This window comes from Myotis lucifugus, unplaced genomic scaffold (assembly GCF_000147115.1).
Source record: "Myotis lucifugus unplaced genomic scaffold, Myoluc2.0 scaffold_119, whole genome shotgun sequence".
Lineage (NCBI taxonomy): Eukaryota > Metazoa > Chordata > Mammalia > Chiroptera > Vespertilionidae > Myotis > Myotis lucifugus.
The window spans coordinates 2,977,279-2,996,712 of NW_005871167.1; the positions used below are offsets into that span (position 1 = coordinate 2,977,279).

Below are 19,434 nucleotides of genomic sequence, written 5' to 3' on the forward strand. Positions count from 1 at the left end.
ATCCACTAGGATGACTATAATTAAAAGGACAAAATAGCGCTGGTCAGTATGGCTCGGTTGGTTGGAGTGGTGATCATGGGTCTCAGATTCGATTCTGGGTCAGAGTACATACCCTGGTTCAATCCCCAATCGGGGCTCATACAAAAGGCAGCCAATCAATATTTCTCTCTCATATCAATGTTCCTCTCTCTCCCTTACTCTCTCTAAAATCAATTAAAGCCCTGGCAGGTATGGCTCAGTTGGTTGAGCATCATCCCATGCACTGAAAGGTTACTGGTTTGATTCCCGGTCAGGGCACATACCCAGGTTGCCGGCTTGATGCCCAGTCTGGGGTGCTGGCAGGAGGCAGTCGATCGATATTTCTCTTTCACATCGATGTTTCTCCCTCTCCCTTCCTCTCTCTTTAAAACCAATAAAATTAAAATCAATTTTTTAAAAAGGACAATAAAAAAATTTTAAAAAGACAATAGCAAGTATTATGTACAGTAGGTGGGAACATAAAATGGTTCTGCAACTTTGGAAAACAGCTGGCAGCTCCTCAAGAAGTTAAACAGTTACTGGACAACCCAGAAATCCCACTCTTCGGTATATACTCAAGAAAAGGGAAAGCATATGTCCACACAAAAATTGTACACAAATATTCATGGCAGCATCATTCATAATAGCCCATAGGTAGAAACAACTCAAATGGCCATCAACTGATAAAAACAAATGAGGTATTATCCACATAGTGGAATATGATTCAGTCATAAAAAAGAATGAAGTCCTGATACATGCTACAACATGGATAAAGCTTGAAAACATGCCAGCTGAAAGAAGCCAGACACAAGTATATTGTATGCTTCCATTTATTATGAAACGTGTAGAATAGGCAAATCTATAGGCATCGAAAGTATACTAGTGGCTGCCAGGGGTTGGGTGGAAGGAAGAAGAGGGAACGACTACTAATGGGTACAGAGTTTCTTTCTGAGGGGATGCAAATGTTCTGGAATTAGATATTGGTGATAGTTGTATAACTTTGTAAATATACTACACACTACTGATTTGTACACTTTAAGAGGGTGACTTTTATGGTATGTATTATTATGAGGCATTTCTAACTTCTCATTGCTAATTTTTTCATTTTAAAATTGAGATATAATTTACATTATATCTTATTAAAGACATTTGATAAAATTCAGCAGCTATTTTTTTTAAAATCACAAGTAAAATAGGGACTAGAAAGAAACTACTTACATATATTAAATGTCATTACCAAAAACTAGCTGCTAACCTTAACCAAAACAAAGTCATATTAAAACCACTGCAAATATAGTAGCCTACTTATAGTAAGGTTAAAAAAATGCAGTTAGATAAGAACACAACTGGCATAAAATTGGAAAGGAAGAGAAACTATTATTTTGCACTGATGATATAATTGTATACCTGGAAAACCTAAGAGACTCAAGTAAAAAAAATGCTAGTAGTATTAAGAAAATTTGATAAGTTAGTTGCATACTAAATAGATGAACATAAATTAATAGGTTTTTTTTCAAGTGTATCTAGAAATGCTTATAAAAATGATAGAACACTTAGGAATATATTTAACAAGAAAAGGATAAGGCCTACATAAACAAAACTAAAATCTTATTTAAGGACACAAAAAGATTTAAAAATATGAAAAGAAATATCTTGAGTGAAAAGGTTCGTACTTTTAAAAATGTCAATTCTCTTGCCTTAGCAGATTTGGTTCAGTGGATAGAGCATTGGCCTGAGGACTGAAGGGTCCTGGGTTCCATTTCGGTCAAGGGCACGAACTTTGGTTGCAGGCTCCATTGGGGCCCTGGTTGGGGAGTGTGTGGGAGGCAACCAATCGATGTGTCTCTCCCCCTCCCTTCCACTCTCTCTAAAACTGAATGGAAAAATATCCTCGGGTGAGGATTAACCAAAAAAAAACAAAAAAAAAACACACACACAAAAAACCCCCCAACTATTTGAGAGAGAGATTTAATGTAACTCCAATTAAAATTCTCACAGATTTTAAAAATTAGATAAAGTGACCATAAACTTTATACAGAAGAATAAATGCCAAAAAAATAGCAAAGTATGAAAAAGAATGGAGAAGATGTTGGCTTATCAAATATTAGAACATATTATGAAAGCCACTGTGATCAAATCCATACATTATTGAAAGAGGAATGGAAACAATGATCGCTGGGGGAGAATAAATTCCAGTATTTATTATATGACAAAGGTGACATTTCGATTCAGTGGAAAAAGAATGGATTATTTAATAATTTGATGCTAGGACAGCTGGTTAAAAATCTGAAAGAAAATATAGTAGGACCCCTCTTTTCTACCATATACAAAAATAAATTCCTGATGATTACACATTTACATATAAAAAATGAAATAAATATTGGAGACCATATTCACAATATAGGACTAGGAAGAGCTTTTGAATTAAGGCAAGAAATTAAAAAGTTATAAGTGAAAAGAAGGCATATTTAACTATATACAAATTTTAAACTTCTGTGTGGCAAAAACTGGTGATTCCCAATGTATGATCCTTGGACCAGTAGCAGTAGCAGCAGCAGCATCTGGGAATTGGTTAGGAATACAAATTCTTACCTCCCACCCCAGGCTTACTGAGTCAGAAAGTGTTGCTTGGCGCCCAGTAACCTGGGTTTAACAAGCTCTTCAAGTGATTCTGATGCACAGCTAAAGTTTGAGGACCACAAAGTCAATGGACAAAATTAAATTCGGGGGGAAAAAACCATTTGTAACAAAGATAACATTCAGAGGATCAATACTTATACAAATAGTTTTTATAAGTTAATGAGAAAGGAATAACTAAGCAAACAGAAAAATGGGCTAAGCATATCAGAGAACAGCAAATCAAAATATGACAAACATTAAAAATGCTTAAATCAAGCTGCAGTCAGGGAAGTGCAAATTAAAGTCATAATGCACTTTCCATCAAGATAGGAAACATTTAAAAAGAGCCATGGCTGGAGGGAAGCAGGTGCTCTCATTCATTGCTCCTGGAAACATGAATTGGTACAGCCTTTGTGAAAAGCAATCTGGGGATATTTATGAAACTGAAAGTCCATAAATTCAAATGAACAATCTTACTCCTCAGACTCCAGCGCCTAGAAATAAAGGTACTCATAGGTAAAGATAGAGCACAGGATGTTTTTTCACAAGGATGTTTACTGAAGCATTATTTGTACCAAAAAAACACCACGTTGAAATCCAAGTGGATGACCTTCACTGGGGTAGATGAAGAATTCTGGTTTATCTCCAGCATGAAAAGTAATGCAACTATTAAAAAAGAAACCTAGAACAGAGACAGCATCATGAGCTGCATCAGAATCACCCAGACGGCTTCTGGGAACCACTCATTTGCTGGGACCCGTTACCAGTGCCTAAGCCAGTAGGTCTGGGGCGGAGTCCAGAATTTGTGTTTCTAAAAATTCCCAGGTGGTGCTGACACTGCTGGCCCAGGGACTACACTTTGAGAATCACTGGTTTAAGATACTGTTAAGTGAGAAGAGTAAAGTATGAAAAATATATGTAATATAGTCAACTTCTTTATAAATAAAATAAACAATGACTTCCAAAAACCATATACATATGTATATATGCCCATGAAGAAAAATATAGAAAATAGTAGGAAATTAACATGGATTTACCTGTGGGGTAGTAGACAGAGAGTAAGAGGATGCTTTCACACCAGTCTACATATATGTAGTGTGATTTGTGGCAATAGGTACAAAGGAAAAAAACAAAACAACAAATAGTTTCCAGCATTATATTCCTCTGCCTATAACACAGTGATAGGGAAAGTTACTGCACCTCTTGGGCATGAACATACCTGGTAGGAAGACACGGGAGATGGGAGATAGGGGGAGAGTGCAGACTGCGTGAGCATCCTGTTGGGAGTGATGCTGTAAGGACCTGGGTAAAACCTGCAGGAAGGAACCTCGTCAGTCAGGAGTCACAGGAAGAAAGCCGCCCTCCCCTGAGAGACACGGCCACTTCCCACTAAGTGCTGTTCAAAACTCAAGATGAAACATCTTGGACACAGGCGGTTGTCATTTTGAGTTGGCCTGAATATATAAAACACCCTTACCCATTCTGAAGAGCTGTGGAGGGGTCATAGGTCAAGGCCATACCACCCTATAAAGAAAGAACACAGCAGTCATATTGTAAGCCCTTGGATGAGAACAGGAGCAAGGCCAGAATGTCAAGGGTGGGAATGAGTAAAGTGAAGTCTGGACAGCCCAGCCCATGTGGGTCAGCGGTTAAGCATCAACCCAGGAACCAAGAGGTCACCGGTTTGATTCCCAGTCAGGGCACTTGCCTGGGTTTCAGGCTTGATCCCCAGTAGGGGACATGCAGGAGGCAGCCAATCGATAATGTTCCTCTCTCATCAATGTTTCTGTCTCTCTATCTCTCTCCATTCCTTTCTCTCTAAAAATAATAAAAATAAAAAATTAAGTGAAGTCTGGACAAGCTGTTCCAGAGTTTTCCTGGTTGTGCAGGCTGCAAAATCCCACTCAAGACCCACACTGAAGAGCATGCTAGTAGCCAGCTTCTCTCCGTTACAAACTGTAGCTCTCAAGCTTGCCATCTAAGCTCACAGACATCAGGCCATGGTCATTTCCATTCCGTTTTAATAGCCTCAGAGGTCCTCTTACCATGTCTCCATTCCTTGGCCAGGCCCGTCCATTTGGCACAAATTTTCCTTGGTTCTGTCGTTTCTTTGGACCACCGTCAGCAAATTTGCAAAGCAACGGATCTGATGGGGCTACCAAGAGAGAAAGCAGACAGGTAACGGAGTCCCACCTCACTTAGCCTCGCTCACACTCATGCAAAACTCCTCCACATCCTCACTGGAAGTAACAGCCTGTGGCCCTTTCAGCCGGATTCCCAGATGCCTCACCTGGTACTCCAGGGGGTGTCTTAATATATTTTCCATTAAAGTGGGTGATGATGGCTTCACACTTCTCTGTGGATTCCATCCTGAGGAGCACAAGAGGGGTTAGGCTGTAGCTTCTCCAGGATCTGTGTGCTCCCTACATTCAACAAGAATGCCCCAAGTTCCCAGCCCCAAGATGCTCTAACACCTGTGACTATAAAACACAGGTTTCCCCCACACAAATTCAAGACATCAAGAAGAGGCAGCCCAGCTCCTAATGAAGGTTCTCTCAACTGGCTCCCGTAGGAGCCCTGAAAGGAGTCATGGAGGTCTATGAATACATGTTCCAAAGAAGATACTGACGGATGGGCCTACGATTGTGTCTGGCTCATAAATAAGAATACAGTAAACAGAGGCTGTTACTATTACTTTTTATTACAAAATCCCTAATGGAAATTGTTCCTCACTCTAATAAACCTACACAAGCTAAGAATTTTCCAATATTTATTTTTGCTTCTGGTTACTTATCAAGGTCTAATGAGCTATTCATTAAGATTTCATGAGTCTGTAGGAGGAAACAGTAATAAGACAGGGTTAGGGCCCATAGTGATAGAAAAAACAATGTGGGAATACTGAGTTAAAGTATCTTGTTGGGGAAAGAGGACAGAAAATCTAGACTCCAGCTCCTGTTCGTCTCCCAAAGCTATGAGTTAGGACATGCACAAAAGCCCTTTGGACCCATTCTTCATTCCCGCTTTAGAGAAATGATCCATCTACCCTACTACACAAGACTGTATAGATCAAATAAGATAATCTATATAAATGTGTTCTAAAAATCATAAGGGCCCGTATAATACAAGGTACAGTATCTTGCCCTCTTTCCATATTTAAAGTCTCGCTATATTTTCCATGCCAGTAGCCACTAAAAGTATAAACCATTCCGATGACGGTGGTCACTATGAAAGGCCTCAAATGGAATGTTTTAGAGAAAACCACGTTAGGTATCCTAGAGCAGAAGTCTTCAGCTGGGTTACTCCTATTCCTTAGGCTTAAGATTTCATGAGTCTGCAGGAGGAAACAGTAATAGACAGGGTTAGGGCCATAGTGATAGAAAAAGGGTGAGCAGGCATAGAGTTTCAAGAGAATCACTTTCAGAACCTCAACATTCTCATAAACTCTTTCAAAGCTCAAGTCCCCTCTCACAGTCACTCCTCTCAATTTACTTCACACTCTCCCCAAACTCAGAACAAGGCAGTGGGAACTGAGTTACAAATCTTTTTGTAAGTCAGATGCTCCCAATTCTTCCTTCCAACATAAGCTGGAGGACTCTGCAAATTGTCAATTGACACATTTAAAAAAAATCAATTTTGATGATAGATTACCCTGGTTCTTGGCAAATGATTCAAAAGGAATTCAAAGAATTCCTATTTTAACAAAACTCTTCCCATCCCCGCCCTGGTCAGTGTGGTTCAGCTGTTTGGGTGTTGTCCCATGCACTAAAAGACGGCCGGTTTGATTCTCTGTCAGGGCATATATCCTGGTAATGGGCTCGATCCCAGATAGGGGGCATGCAGGAGGCAGTCAATGGATGATTTGATCTCACATTGATGTTTCTCTCTCCCTCTCTTCTTCTCTCTCTAAAAAATCAATTTTTAAATCTTTAAAAAACACACAAAAATCTCTTTTCATTCCCATTTACTTATTTGTATGAACAAAGTTTCTCACCGTGAAAACAAAACACAGGAACAGAATTGATATTAAACCCTGTCTTGTTACAGCAGTAAACAATATTCACTGACGGCTGCACGACCTAACTAGAAAAATCTAAACAAAATAAAACTTTTTCATTGCATAGGAGAAGCATTTCCAATAAAATTTACTTTCCATAGAATAACTTTGTGTCAACATTTAAATATACTTAGATTGTCTGGGGCAACTGTGAACTAAACATTATAAAAAGAATTTTCATCCTAGTCAGTTTGGCTCAGTGAATAGAGCGTCGGCCTCCAGACTGAAGGGTCCTGGGTTCGATTCCAGTCAAGGGCACATGCCTGGGTTGCGGGCTCAATCCCCAGTAGGGAGTGTGCAGGAGGCAGCCAATCAGTGATTCTCTCTCATCATTGATGTTTCTATCTCTTCCTCTCTGAAATCAATAAAAGATATATTTGAAAAAGAGAATTTTCTTATGGGCTAATACATATATAGCCTCAGGGCCACTGAAAAAAATTTTTATTTATATACATGTTTTTATTGCAGAGAAGTGTGACAGAATGGGCCATAAAAAGACTTTCAACTAAAAAAATGTTTTACACTAGAATACAATACAAATGGAATAAGAATATAAGATCAAGAAGAAAAAAATGGAATGTTATAAGAAAGATGTAAGACTTATAACAAAAAAGAAATGCCCTATGTATTTTCAAAATGGATGGTTTTGTGTATCAAATTGCTATGACATTTAGATCTCATTGGATATACTGAAAAATTATATAACAGTATGATTTAAAATATCAATGTTTATAATTTGCTGGAAATCATACTTAGCAAGAACCTAAATGTTTCAAGAAAATTTGTAGTTATTAATGTAGAAACATGCAAGAGATTTCATAGTTTTTCAAGTCTTTAAAGCCACAGTTCCCAAACTGGGCTCTGGGACACCTGGGTCATTGTGGTGTGCTCGCAGATCCACAGCAAGGAATATTTTAATTTTCTGAAGAAAATACAGCAACATCTGTTGGATACTGTGTGAGCAACTAACTCTAAATAGTTCACCACTGCAACAACAGATCACCCTACAATCCTTTTGATAACGTATTTTTGCAAAGCTGGTTTTTCAACGGTTGCTATGACAAAAGCAAGCACCATAAGAAAATCAATGTATAACAGGAAATGAGAGTATAGTGTCCGATCAGATCTCAAGGTTTGACAAGTTGTTCAGTTTCCAACAGGTACACATCCCATTTGTAAGTATAGTTATTTAACGTTGCAATATATTTCCTCTTTCAACATATTTTCTCAAGTAGCTATAAAATTGCTAAGATATGAACAATTTTTAAAAATATATATTTTTATTGATTTCAAAGAGAGAGAGAGAGCTAGAAACATCATCAATGATGGGAATCATCGGCCAGCTGCCTCCGGCACGCCCCACACCAGCGATCGAGCCTGCAACCTAGGCATGTGCCCTGACCAGGAATCGAACTCAAACCTCCTGGCTCATAGGTGGATGCTCAATCACTGAGCCACATCAGCCAGGAGAGCTATGAATACTTTTTGAGTTGTTTATACCATTTAATTACTTAGTAAATTGGACTGTTAAGTGTGTGTGTGGGGGGGGGTTGGTCTTGGGAAAAAAATTAATAAGACAACTGTGGTGCCAGGATCTGAAATGCGTTGGGAACCTCCGCTTTCAAAGAGTATGGGAACAAAAATGTTTGATGACCACAAGCCTCAGAACTCTTTTAGTTATACTGGGATTGCCAGTAGGTGGTACTATCAAGAGTGAGTTGGCTAGCCCTAACCGGTTTGGCTCAGTGGATAGAGCGTTGGCCTGCGAACTGAAGGGTCCCAGGTTTGATTCCGGTCAAGGGCATGTACCTTGGTTGCGGGCACATCCCCAGTAGGGGGTGTGCAGGAGGCAGCTGATCGATGTTTCTCTCTCATCGATGTTTCTAACTCTCTATCCCTCTCCCTTCCTCTCTGTAAAAAATCAATAAAATATTTAAAAGAAAAGAGTGAGTTGGCTAGAGAAGCCCTATTCCTAGTTCCCACGGTTTGAAACACTCCAGAGTAAGGGTATGTTCTTGGGCCAGACAAGATATAAAACAAAAAGGGACCTTAGTCCAATAGTTTTCAAACTTAAAGAAAAAACAAACACAACAGAATCTCCTTTCAAACAAAATCTTAAGATAAAGAAAAGCAGAACCTAGCTGGTTTGGCTCAGGGGATAGAGCGTCAGCCTGCGGACTTAAGGGATTGAAGGGTCCTGGGTTTGGATTCTGGTCAAGGGCACATGCCCTGGTTGTGGGCTTGATTCCCAGTAGGGGGCGTGCAGGAGGCAGCTGATCAATGAGTCTCTCATCATTGATGTTTCTATCTCTCCCTCTCCCTTCCTCTCTGATATCAATTAAAAGAAGAAGAAGAAGAAGAAGAAAAAGAAGAAGAAGAAGAAGAAGAGGAAGAAGAAGAAGAAGAAGAAGAAGAAAAGCAGAACAATTTCTTAAGTAGGACAGGGGAAGCTGATGCCCTACAACAACAATGACACCTAAGCACAGAGGAGGGTACGCTAGAGAGCTCTGCAGCACGAGGGACACCACTCTTCTAAATCAACCTCCACAGCCCAGCTGGCGAGGCTCAGTGGTTGAGCGTTGACCTATGAACCAGGAGATCAAGGTTCGATTCCTGGTCAGGGCACACACCCGGGTTGCGGCCTCCATCGCCAGTGGGGGCCATGCAGGAGGCAGCCAATCAATGATTCTCTCTCATCATTGATGTTCTATCTCTCTCTCCCTCTTCCTTCTTCTGAAATCAATAAAAATATATATTTTAAAAATAATAATAAATCAATCTCCAGAGTCGACCAAGACTCATAAAGGTCTGCTATCACATGGACAGTTAGTGGCAGAGTTGGTTCCAGAATCTAAGTCTCTCAACAGGTCTGAAAGGTAGACCAGATCTTCCACTTCATCCTAACTGACCTGGAAGCCAGAAGTATTAGGGCTCTGTTTCTACCACCCACTCCTGTGACACCTGGAACAAGTCACTTCATATCGGGAACTTTGGTTTCCTTATCTATTACATGGAGAGTTAATATTTCACAGGGTGGTAGTAATGATTAAATGAGACAATAGGAAGATACAGAACACTTGCTTTATGGGCTTGTACAGTACCAGTGACATTAAATCTATAAGAAGGTACAGAATTATTTTATTCTGGTTGTGTCTGGATCAAAGGAACAAAGGCTAGAGTAGCAGAAGGTAGTGGGGACAAGGATTTGGGGCACGTGAACTTTTTAGTATTGTGACCTACAATGAAATAAACCTGATTTACTATTGATAGGGACGTCCTCTTATCTGATAGAGAGAGCACCTGAATTAATCTGAAAAATAATCATATTATTTTAAATCTTAGAACACATATACTTATGTGAATAGGGGGTTAAATTTCTTACATGCGAATAGGGGGTTAAGTTTTTCTTAAGTTTCCTTTTCAAAGCCTGTGCCAAGCGATCGAGGAGGTGACTCAGCTGTGAATCCAGCAAGCAGAACCGATAAGCATAGTCAGGCCAACTCACCAGGAGTCAAAACATCACCTCATCAACATCATCTCATCGCCTGATGACTAAAGGATAATAGCTGAGTCCACTCCTGGCCTCACCCCGGCCCCTTCCCCTCTACAATCCTGTCCCCTGCCCCTGCTGGAAGGCAGGATTTGATGCTTGTAAGCGTGCTGTCTTCTGGGTTGGCTCGCTCTTCAATAAACGCCCCATATGATTCACCCTTGCCTTCCTTATTGGACACAGTGACAGGCAGGACAGGCAGCCGGAGCCCAACCGGGGGTTTCCTGGTAACAGATTTTGTGACATTCTTCATTAACGACATCATGTCCCATTCTCGGCGTCCCTCACCTTGCAAAGCCAACCCCTCTGCTGGTCCCGCTGGTGTCTCGAAGGATTCGAGTGGAGATAACTTGGCCAAAGGGCTTCAGCATTCCCTCCAGTTCTTGCTCATCCATTGACAGCGGGAGGTTTGATATGTACAAATTTGTAGGGTCCTGCTCCTGTTGCTATGGAAATAAAAGAGAGAAAATGAAGCTCACATCTCAGCCTTCATCCACAACATAATATCTCAGAAAAAAAGATAACAGGAAGGGTCCCACATAAACAAAGAGAGTCTTAACTATTTGTAACAAACATCTAGCCCTACTACCGTGGATTGTATATTGAGCCCAGACCCCCCCCCCCCCCAAAAAAAAAAGAGAAAGCAGGTTTAATATCATTAGTACTGTACAAGCCCATAATACGAGTCATTGATAAAGATTTGGCTGTCCCTTTAAGAACTAGGCAGAGCAGCACTCCCCTCCCCCAGCAGCCGTCCCAGAGGCAGGATTCTCTTGGACCGCCTGTTCGCTGGCTGGATTGTTTTGAGTAATCCCCCCGCACCCCCCTTCCGGCCACAGCAGACTCCTCTGAGTAGGAATGCCTGCTCACTCCCTGACGGAGGGAAAGCAGGAAGAGGGGAGAGGGGAGGAGGAGGACGGGAAGGCTATGTGCTGGGCTGCACCGAGGGCCACATGCCTAGCTCACTGGCCCCCAGGAGCCCTGAAAGCCCTGGTCACCGGAGCTCTGCAGAGCCCTCCACTCCGCTGCCAGGCTTTTCTACAGGAGACGGAGGCGGGGAGCCCTCCCAGCGGGCAAAACGTATACAGTGGCTACCGCGTCCCACAGCTGGATTGTTGAGAATTTCAGCAGCCACTCTGCTCTAGGCTGTGGGTCACAAGCAGCCTTAATCCCTCTTCTGCCCTTCCCTTCAGGGCTCCCATTTTCTTTAATTTTAGCAGAAGGTGGCTGGCTGCCCTGCCTCATCAGCGCCACAGAATTCACAGCGACTTCAGACGGGCGAGAGGGCAGTGCCGCCGGAGAGAACGGGGAGGGAAAGGCTCTGGATTCCTGGGAGTCCCGACGGAGAGAAAAGCTCCAGGCAGATGTGAGGAGGGACCGTCTGCTTCCCGCCGGACGTCCCTCCCCCCACGCCCCACCACAGAACCACCCCACCCCAGGGAACAGTGCTGGGAGGTGGAACGCATTGTTCTGAACTGCTGAGATGCACAACTGGCTTCCCAGAGAATGTTGCAAAACTCCCACAGGCTGTGTGGCAGGGAAGTGCGGAGCCGGTGGGGATGGGGAACCGGGGGAGGAAGGGAGCAGGCCTCTGCACCCTCCTGCCTGCTGACCGTCCTGGACAGAGCGACCTCCAGCAGCCAAGCGGTGCCAAACGGGTCCCAGGCCCAGGCTGTCTTTGGCCAGATAATAGTAACAAAACCACTGCAGGCGGCCTTTGCCCGTCAGCATCGTGGCTCTAGAGGCCCCTGGAACCTTGGAACTGGACCTTGTTGCTCACCACACCCCCTCGGAGGGGAAGCCCTGGGCAGCACCCTTACCTTTGCCATCTGTGCCTGGACGCCGCTGGCTTTCAGTGCTGTCACGGCCTTCTGTGCGGCCGAAGGACTGTCGAAGTCCACAAAGCCATAGCCTGGAATGGAAACAGCATCACTGGGCGGTGGGGGGAGACGGGGAGGAGGCCCCGGCTTTTCGGGAGAGGAGGAGGGCTGTGATCCATGTAATACAAGCGGGAGGGAGGTTTCAGGTCATTATCCACCTGCTTCTCAAACCCCGTGAGGTTTGGTCTGTTTTTTAAAGAATATGTCTGTATTGATTTCAGAGAGGAAGGGAGAGAGAAATATCAATGATGTGAGAGAATCGTCATCATGATCAGCTGCCTCCTGCACACCCCTTACTGGGGATGGAGCCCCCAACCCGGGCATGTGCCCTGACCGGGAATGGAATTCATGACCTCTTGGTTCAAGGGTTGACACTCAACCACGGAGCCACACGCTGCCGGGCGATTTCAGTTACTTTAAAGCTAAGCGTGCCCAGGGCAGTAAGGTCCTTGTGGTGTCCTGGCCTTTCTCCCTCCCTCAACAGATATGAGGCTTCAGGAAGGAGCCTCTTCTAATAATCTACAGCACCCCCACTCTGACTTCTTCAAAAAACAACCCTTCCTCTTTTCTAGCCACACCCAGAATGCTAGGCAAGGGAATACAGCCTCTTTTTAAAAGTATATAGTTTTATTGATTTCAGAGAGAAAGGGAAAGGGAGAGAGAGAAACATCAATGATGAGAGCGAATCATTGATTGGCTGCTTCCTACACACCCCTACTGGGGATCGAGCCCACAGCCCAGGCATGTGCCCTGACTGGGAATCGAACCGTGACCTCCTGGTTCATAGGCCGATGCTCAACCACAGAGCCACACTGGCCAGGTGGGAGTACAGCCTCTTTATGGCAGATAACCAGCTACCTGCTGGAAGAAGCCATTCTCCACTTCAACCTACATACTTTTCCTCCCCTACAATTCTTACATCTCCACCTAAAACTGCTCAAAACCCAACAAAACTGTTAATCCTCACAAAATAATACCTACCAAGTCATCCACCTACTACCACCAAAAAGCCTTTACAATGCTTTGCTAAAGAGAAATAATCTCACCTGCCCATATACACCATCCAGTCCAGGGGAGCATGAGGTTCAAAGGAAGCCCAAGGGACTCCAAGACTCTTTCGTGCAGACTTCAAGCCTTAGGTCCCCAAAATAGCATTTGCAGCTCTAGCTATCTGGTCACCAAAGAACCTAAATATCTGCTAGTCTTAAAACATTTTTATTGATTGATTTTTAGAGAGAAAGTGGGAAGAGAGGAAGGAATATCGGTTTGTTGTTCCACTTATTTATGCATTCATTGGTTAACCTTTGCATGTGCCCTGACCGGGAATCAAACTGGCAACCTGGGCGTATCAGGACGATGCTCTAACCAGCTGAGCTACCTGGCCAGGGCTCTGCTGGTCTTTTAAGTCTGAAAACCTCTGAGATTTCTCTCTGGCCTTGGGTACTCGGGACCTTCAGCAGTAAAGGGCAGGGACAGGGAGGGGCTCACGCACAGCTGCTCTCCGGGACCAGGACAGCTCTTCTCACCTTTGCATTTGTTTGTGGTCTTGTCCAGTATGGCCTTAGTGGAGACAATCTTGCCATATCTAAGGGAGAAGAAAACGCAAAGTGATCATCTGGGGGCAGCTGTGTAGGAAAGGACAGAGAAGGAGGCATCTGGATGAACCCAGGTCCTTTCTCCACTCCCACTACGACACTGATCCTACCCAAACCTTAATAACAGGCAAAGAGAAGATGAATTTAAAATGTTAGACTTATCATGTAAACCTAATTCCCAAAGCTCCCCACAAGAAATAAGGCAACTGTGGTCCAACACGTTTCTCTTCTTCTCCAACTAAGATTCAGACACTAGTTAGAAAGAGATTAGTGTCTTTTCAGGAGAGAAGCTTGGCATGCACATGGCAGAATGCGCAAGGGCAGCGCTCAGGCAGGAATTCCTGAAAGCAACCCTTGACGTTACTTATCTTCTTTTGGACGAACACCATTCCGCCTATGAAAAACCTATAGACATTTATCTTCTCTGACACCCAGTTCCCTATCCCTCTACTGATTGAAGGTCAACCTGAACCAAATGTCTTGTGTTCAAATCCTGGTTCTGCCTCTTTGTAGCTATGTGTGATCTTGGACAAGTCATTTAACCTTTCCGTGCCTCAGTCTCACCATCTGTAAGTCAGGAATAGGATTGCTGGGAACAGGAAATGAGTTCATAAATATAAAGCACGAGTGTCTACCACGTGGTAAACATGTAAACACTCTTAACTGTTATCACTGTTATTATATTCGAGTGACCTCAGCTTTAATCTACTGCAAATGGCTCTCCTGCTTTACTGTATTCTAAAACTTCTATTTCTCATTGTCAAGATTTGAGTGTGCTAGGAGGGGAGTGGGCACACAACCAGGTAAGAGAATTATCCAGCCCTTGCCGGTTTGGCTCAGCGGAAAGAGCATCGGTTTATGGACTGAAGGGTCCCTGGGTTTGATTCTGGTCAAGGGCATGTACCTTGGTTGCAGGCTCGTTCCCCAGCCCTGGTCGGGGTATGTGCAAAGGCAACCAATCGATGTGTCTCTCTCACATTGATGTTTCTCTCTCTGTGTGTCTCTCTCTCCCTTCTACTCTTTCTAAAAATCAATAGAAAAATATCCTCAGGTGAGGATTAACAAAAAAACAAAAACAAAAAAAAAAAACAAAAAGGAAGGAAAATTATCCAAAACTTGATGACAAGGCAAAACGATGATTGCATATCCTTTCAACATCATTCTGGAATATTGTCTAAAAGGCCCACTCAAGCCCAGCCAGCATGGCTCAGTGGCTGAGCATCAACCTATGAACCAGGAAACCACAGGTTTGATTCCCAATCAGGGCACATGCCCAGTTTTGTGGGCTCACTTTCCAGTGGAGGGTCATGCAGGAGGCAGCCGATCAATGATTCTCTCTCATCACTGATGTTTCTATCTCTCTCTCTCCCTCTCCCTTCCTCTCTGAAATCAATAAAAATATATATTTTAAAATAAATAAATAAATAAAATAAAAGGCCCACTCAAGGTACGTTTTATTATCTAGCGAGTTGTTTCATTTACTATTTACTACTGATCAGGGCCCAGGCTTAGTGAAGATACATACTAACCCGTTGATTTTTATCCAGCAGAAATGCAAATAATTTCTGTCCAGTAGAAAAGAAAATCCCAAAGGTTACTGTTTTATTGTTCTTTGGAATATGAACCAGTTTTGTATGTAACCCAGCAATCTCATTTCAACATTCTCTTTCCCGTACCTATAAACACTCAGTCCCTCAAATGCTTTTTGAACTCACTTTACCTTCCTGCTGGGTCCCTCACCAATGAGTGGAATAAATCTTTGGCATGTGTTCACCTATATTTGTATGACAGTCATGTTTTCGACATGTTGAAAGAGCATACGTTGGCAGCAGAGTGGCGTGTCACACGTCAGGGATTGTATGAGCAGTGTTCCACTAGAAAAATTCTCTCCTCTCCACTCCAGGAGGGTGAAAATATTAAAGAGAGAACAGATGACACGACCAAAGTTACAAGATTTAACTGAAACCGCTTAGCAGGGACTGACTTTAAGACCAATATCTCAAAGAAGCATTTTTCCTGCCACTCTTATCCCTAAAGCTTGTGGGATGGTTGATGTATGTGTTTCGCTCCTTGGCGACCTCTCACTGACTTTTTTAGTGGGGCTTCTTCGAACCAATGGATTAGAAAGAGTAAGCTAAGCCATGCCCTGGAGGCCGGGAAAAGAACACATGAAAATGGGGGGAGGAGGGGTGATCCTAGCTCTTCAGGGCTACGTACTTGGATTCTTTCCCAAATTTAGGCAAAGGAAGAGCCGCTGAGACTAGGCCAGAGGACACGCACGCTGCTATCCCTGCGGAGGCCCCAGGGTGGAGCTTGCTGTGGTCTGAGCAGCCTGAGACTGAGCTCAGAATTTCCAGGCAGCTGGCAGCCGCCGCGCCGCTCCCGCCGCCTCCCCCTCAGACGGAGCCCCTCCAAGAGAACTGCGAGCTCCAGTCCCAGACTCCACGCCTCTCCTCCCCACCCGCCAGGGCTTAGGATCCAGCCACTCGTACTTCCCCGGCAACCCGGAGAGAGACCAACTGGGACAAAGGCAGGACGTCCTTCTGCGCATAGGAAACACCCTTCCTAGAAAGGTTTGACTCCCAGCTCAACGCGTCCATGAGGGGTCTACTCGCCTCCCTTTCATCATAAGTCACCTGGCACCCACGCTTTCCCGGCCTCGCTGCCGCCTCTCCACAGTCCCCTTTCGGACTCCTCACTTCCATCCTACATGCTGACCCTGACTGTGTTCATCCCTTCAGACACAGCAGATGGCAAGGCAACTGCTGGGAAAAACTGAGTTTTTTCCCTGTCATGTGGCAGGAGATTTTTGTAGCACAATATCTCTAGGACAAGAAACACAGGTGCGGAATGAAGGAATTAGACTGATAAGTATTCTTTTCCCTCAGGAACCAACATTTCTGCCAATTTCCATTCCCCCAAAACATTACTAGTCCTACACTAAGTGCCATTGAAATACCTTTCTAGCAAGGTAAGTTGCGTTAAAGGAACCCGTGTTATACATACATCTAGCCTTTAGAGGTTGAGTTTGTGTAGCCTGGTGCTAACAAAAACATCCATATGATTTGCAAACCACATCAGAAGAGTCAGGGATTGATGGAGTGCATAGGATGCCTCGCACAACTATATTTTGCAGGCAGAGTTCTGCTTCTCTAGGACGTGGAGCCCTGGGACTTACATGCATAGTTGTGGGAGCCCGAATTACCGTGACCACTTCAGAACACTGTCCAGCAATATCAACAGAAGCTGAACAAATGCACATCCTCTGAGTCAGCAATTTTACTCGTCGGGATAGACCCAACATAAATGTGTACACACGTGACCAAAAGACATGTACAAGCTCAGAGCAGCACTGTTCCTATGGAAGTGGACACCTTTGGGATGGGATAGTAACTGAGAGGCGGGCTTCTGAAGAGTTGGCGGTGTTCTGTTTCTTGATCTGGTAACAATAAGGGTGTGTTCACCGTGTAAAAACTCACTGTTGTAAATACGCTTACGATTTGTGCATTTTTCCGTGCACTTGTTATACTTCAAAACGAAGTTTTTTAAAAATGGTAAATTTACATAATCGACGGTTCCAATTTTTCTCCTTCGACCATCCACTTACCAAAATTCAGTTTTCCTTCTCCCCAGTAGTGTTCCCATTCCATCCCCCGACTTTTCCTCTAGATTATTTGAAACATATACTTTTTCTGCCTAAAGGAAATGAACTGGCATTTCGACACACTTGCAGTTTTTCCAGGATTCTTAACTAGGCTAATTCCATAATAGTTACCTCCACCTTCTACTCTGAAGAACCCCAGATGTCTTTAGAGGGAAGATGCAGAGTAACCGCCTCTTCCTCCACCTTCTTCTTTACCCGCTAATCTGAGGGCTTCTCTGGCTCACTGGGTACATCTCCAGCAGCAGAAACTCTTCTAAGTATATAATTCAATTGACTAGTCCCACTTGCTTACATCCCTCACTGCCTTTGGAGATACTGAATATTTCTATTCAAGGTGTAAGGATAGGAATCTTTCCACGAAGACCATTAATTCTAGATACTTGCTAGAAACAAAGTCATACACTAGGCTTTAAAGGCCAGCCTTATCCTGGCTTTTCTCAGAGAAACAAAAGGTTTTATATATTAGTAGCAGGTAGAATTTCTTTAAGAGGGGCTGCTGAGAAACCTTATGACTATGGAGTAGAAGCAAAATAATATTGTATTTCAGGATAAGAGTATCTGGCAACAAGCCAGTATCACCCAATCCATACTGTCCCTGGAAGCCTACCCACACATACCCCAACTTACGACTGACACAACTTGACAAGGTCCTGGTCAGTAGTGCCCGGCTGCAAACCCCGGATGTAGAGGTTGGTTTTGCTCAGCTGGTCATTTCCATTGCTCCCACTGCTGCTGTTAGGCGTACTGTTGCTTGGACTAGGTGGTGCCATCTGCTGAGACAACGACACATATGGCTGCAAGGAGACATAAGGAACAGAAGGTCAAAAGGATTACACATGTAGATGTCGGAGAGTGAGGAAGATCCTGGCACCTTGGAAAGAATGATTTTGCCCTGGCTGGTTTGGCTCAGTGGATAGAGCGTCGGCCTGCGGACTGAAGGGTCCTGGGTTCGATTCTGGTCAAGGGCACATGCCTGGGTTTCGGGCTCGATCCCCAATAGGAGGCATGCAGGAGGCAATCGATCGATGATCCTCTCTCATCATTGATGTTTCTTTCTCTCTCTCCCTTTCCCTTCCTCTCTGAAATATATATATATATAAAATAAAGCACCCCAAAAAAGAAAGAATGATTTTAAACTTTAATAGCAATGAACTTGATAGGAGAGTTTAAAAAAAATAGTAAAGGAATTCCTGTCTGCCATAGAATAAATAAGTACATAATTGTCTTACCTATTTTTCAGGAATAATGAGAGGCCAAAATAAGCTTGTTAAGGTTTGAAAAAAGGTACTTTGTTATAGTGAAATGTTTTTATCACACAGATGCTAGAGAACACAATGTATGCCTCTTAAGTAAATCGTATCATTTAGACAAGACTAATAAAATCGAGGTTCCATTAAAAAATGATGAAGACGAAATAATAAAAACTTATCAAATCACAAAGGTAAAAATAAGTTTAATATTTTTATGAACAAGATTACTCATAAAACTGTAGAATAACTGCAAAATACATGCAAGAGCTTGAAAATTATTGTAAATTTGGACAAATAAAATACTAATTACCATATCGGGTAGTAAAAAATGAAATTTTTATAATGATAATAGGGGTTTAGTCAATTCTAAGTTATTTACAAGTTTTAAAAATTTAAATAAATGAATAATAGATACATTATGGTCAAGCAATCTAGGATGGGGGTGAAACACCTCTCATCTTTCACTAGTGATACAAGACGGAACCAGACTCTGCTAAACATTTTTAGGTTCTTCTATTAGAGATGAAATACCAGGCTGGCTGGAACGTGGATCCATTCCTTCATGGCATATTTTAGATCCTTATGCTCTGTGTTTAATAAAACTCTAAATCTGCATAATTACCTATAATATAGTACATTTTACTACATCACACTAAGATTCCAGTTCTCCACTGGCTTAAAGCACTTGATAGAATAAATCTATTAGGAATTATTTTAAAATGCTAGTTTCATCTCCAGGTCTCTCTCTCTCTCTCTCTCTCTCTCTCCCTCCCTCCCTCCCTCCCTCTCTCTTTTTCTCTCTTG

General features: G+C 43.0%; 1 protein-coding gene across 5 annotated transcripts in view; it reads right to left on the reverse strand.

The window, feature by feature from the left end:
• RBMS2 (RNA binding motif single stranded interacting protein 2) overlaps positions 1 to 19,434 on the reverse strand; it is a 47,358-nt gene that overhangs the window by 4,435 nt on the left and 23,489 nt on the right. For 3 of the 5 annotated variants that reach the window (XM_014459951.2, XM_023758028.1, XM_006093622.3), the window contains exons 2-9: positions 18,008 to 18,174; positions 13,648 to 13,706; positions 12,062 to 12,153; positions 10,530 to 10,687; positions 4,928 to 5,007; positions 4,683 to 4,792; positions 4,115 to 4,161; positions 3,857 to 3,950 (exon numbers count right to left, since the gene is read on the reverse strand). In XM_014459951.2, the coding sequence (XP_014315437.1) occupies positions 3,857 to 3,950; positions 4,115 to 4,161; positions 4,683 to 4,792; positions 4,928 to 5,007; positions 10,530 to 10,687; positions 12,062 to 12,153; positions 13,648 to 13,706; positions 18,008 to 18,174 (807 nt within the window). Of the gene's footprint in view, positions 1 to 302; positions 402 to 3,856; positions 3,951 to 4,114; positions 4,162 to 4,682; positions 4,793 to 4,927; positions 5,008 to 10,529; positions 10,688 to 12,061; positions 12,154 to 13,647; positions 13,707 to 18,007; positions 18,175 to 19,434 lie in introns of all 5 variants that reach the window. The other 2 variants (XM_023758027.1, XM_014459949.2) reach the window with 1 other exon arrangement.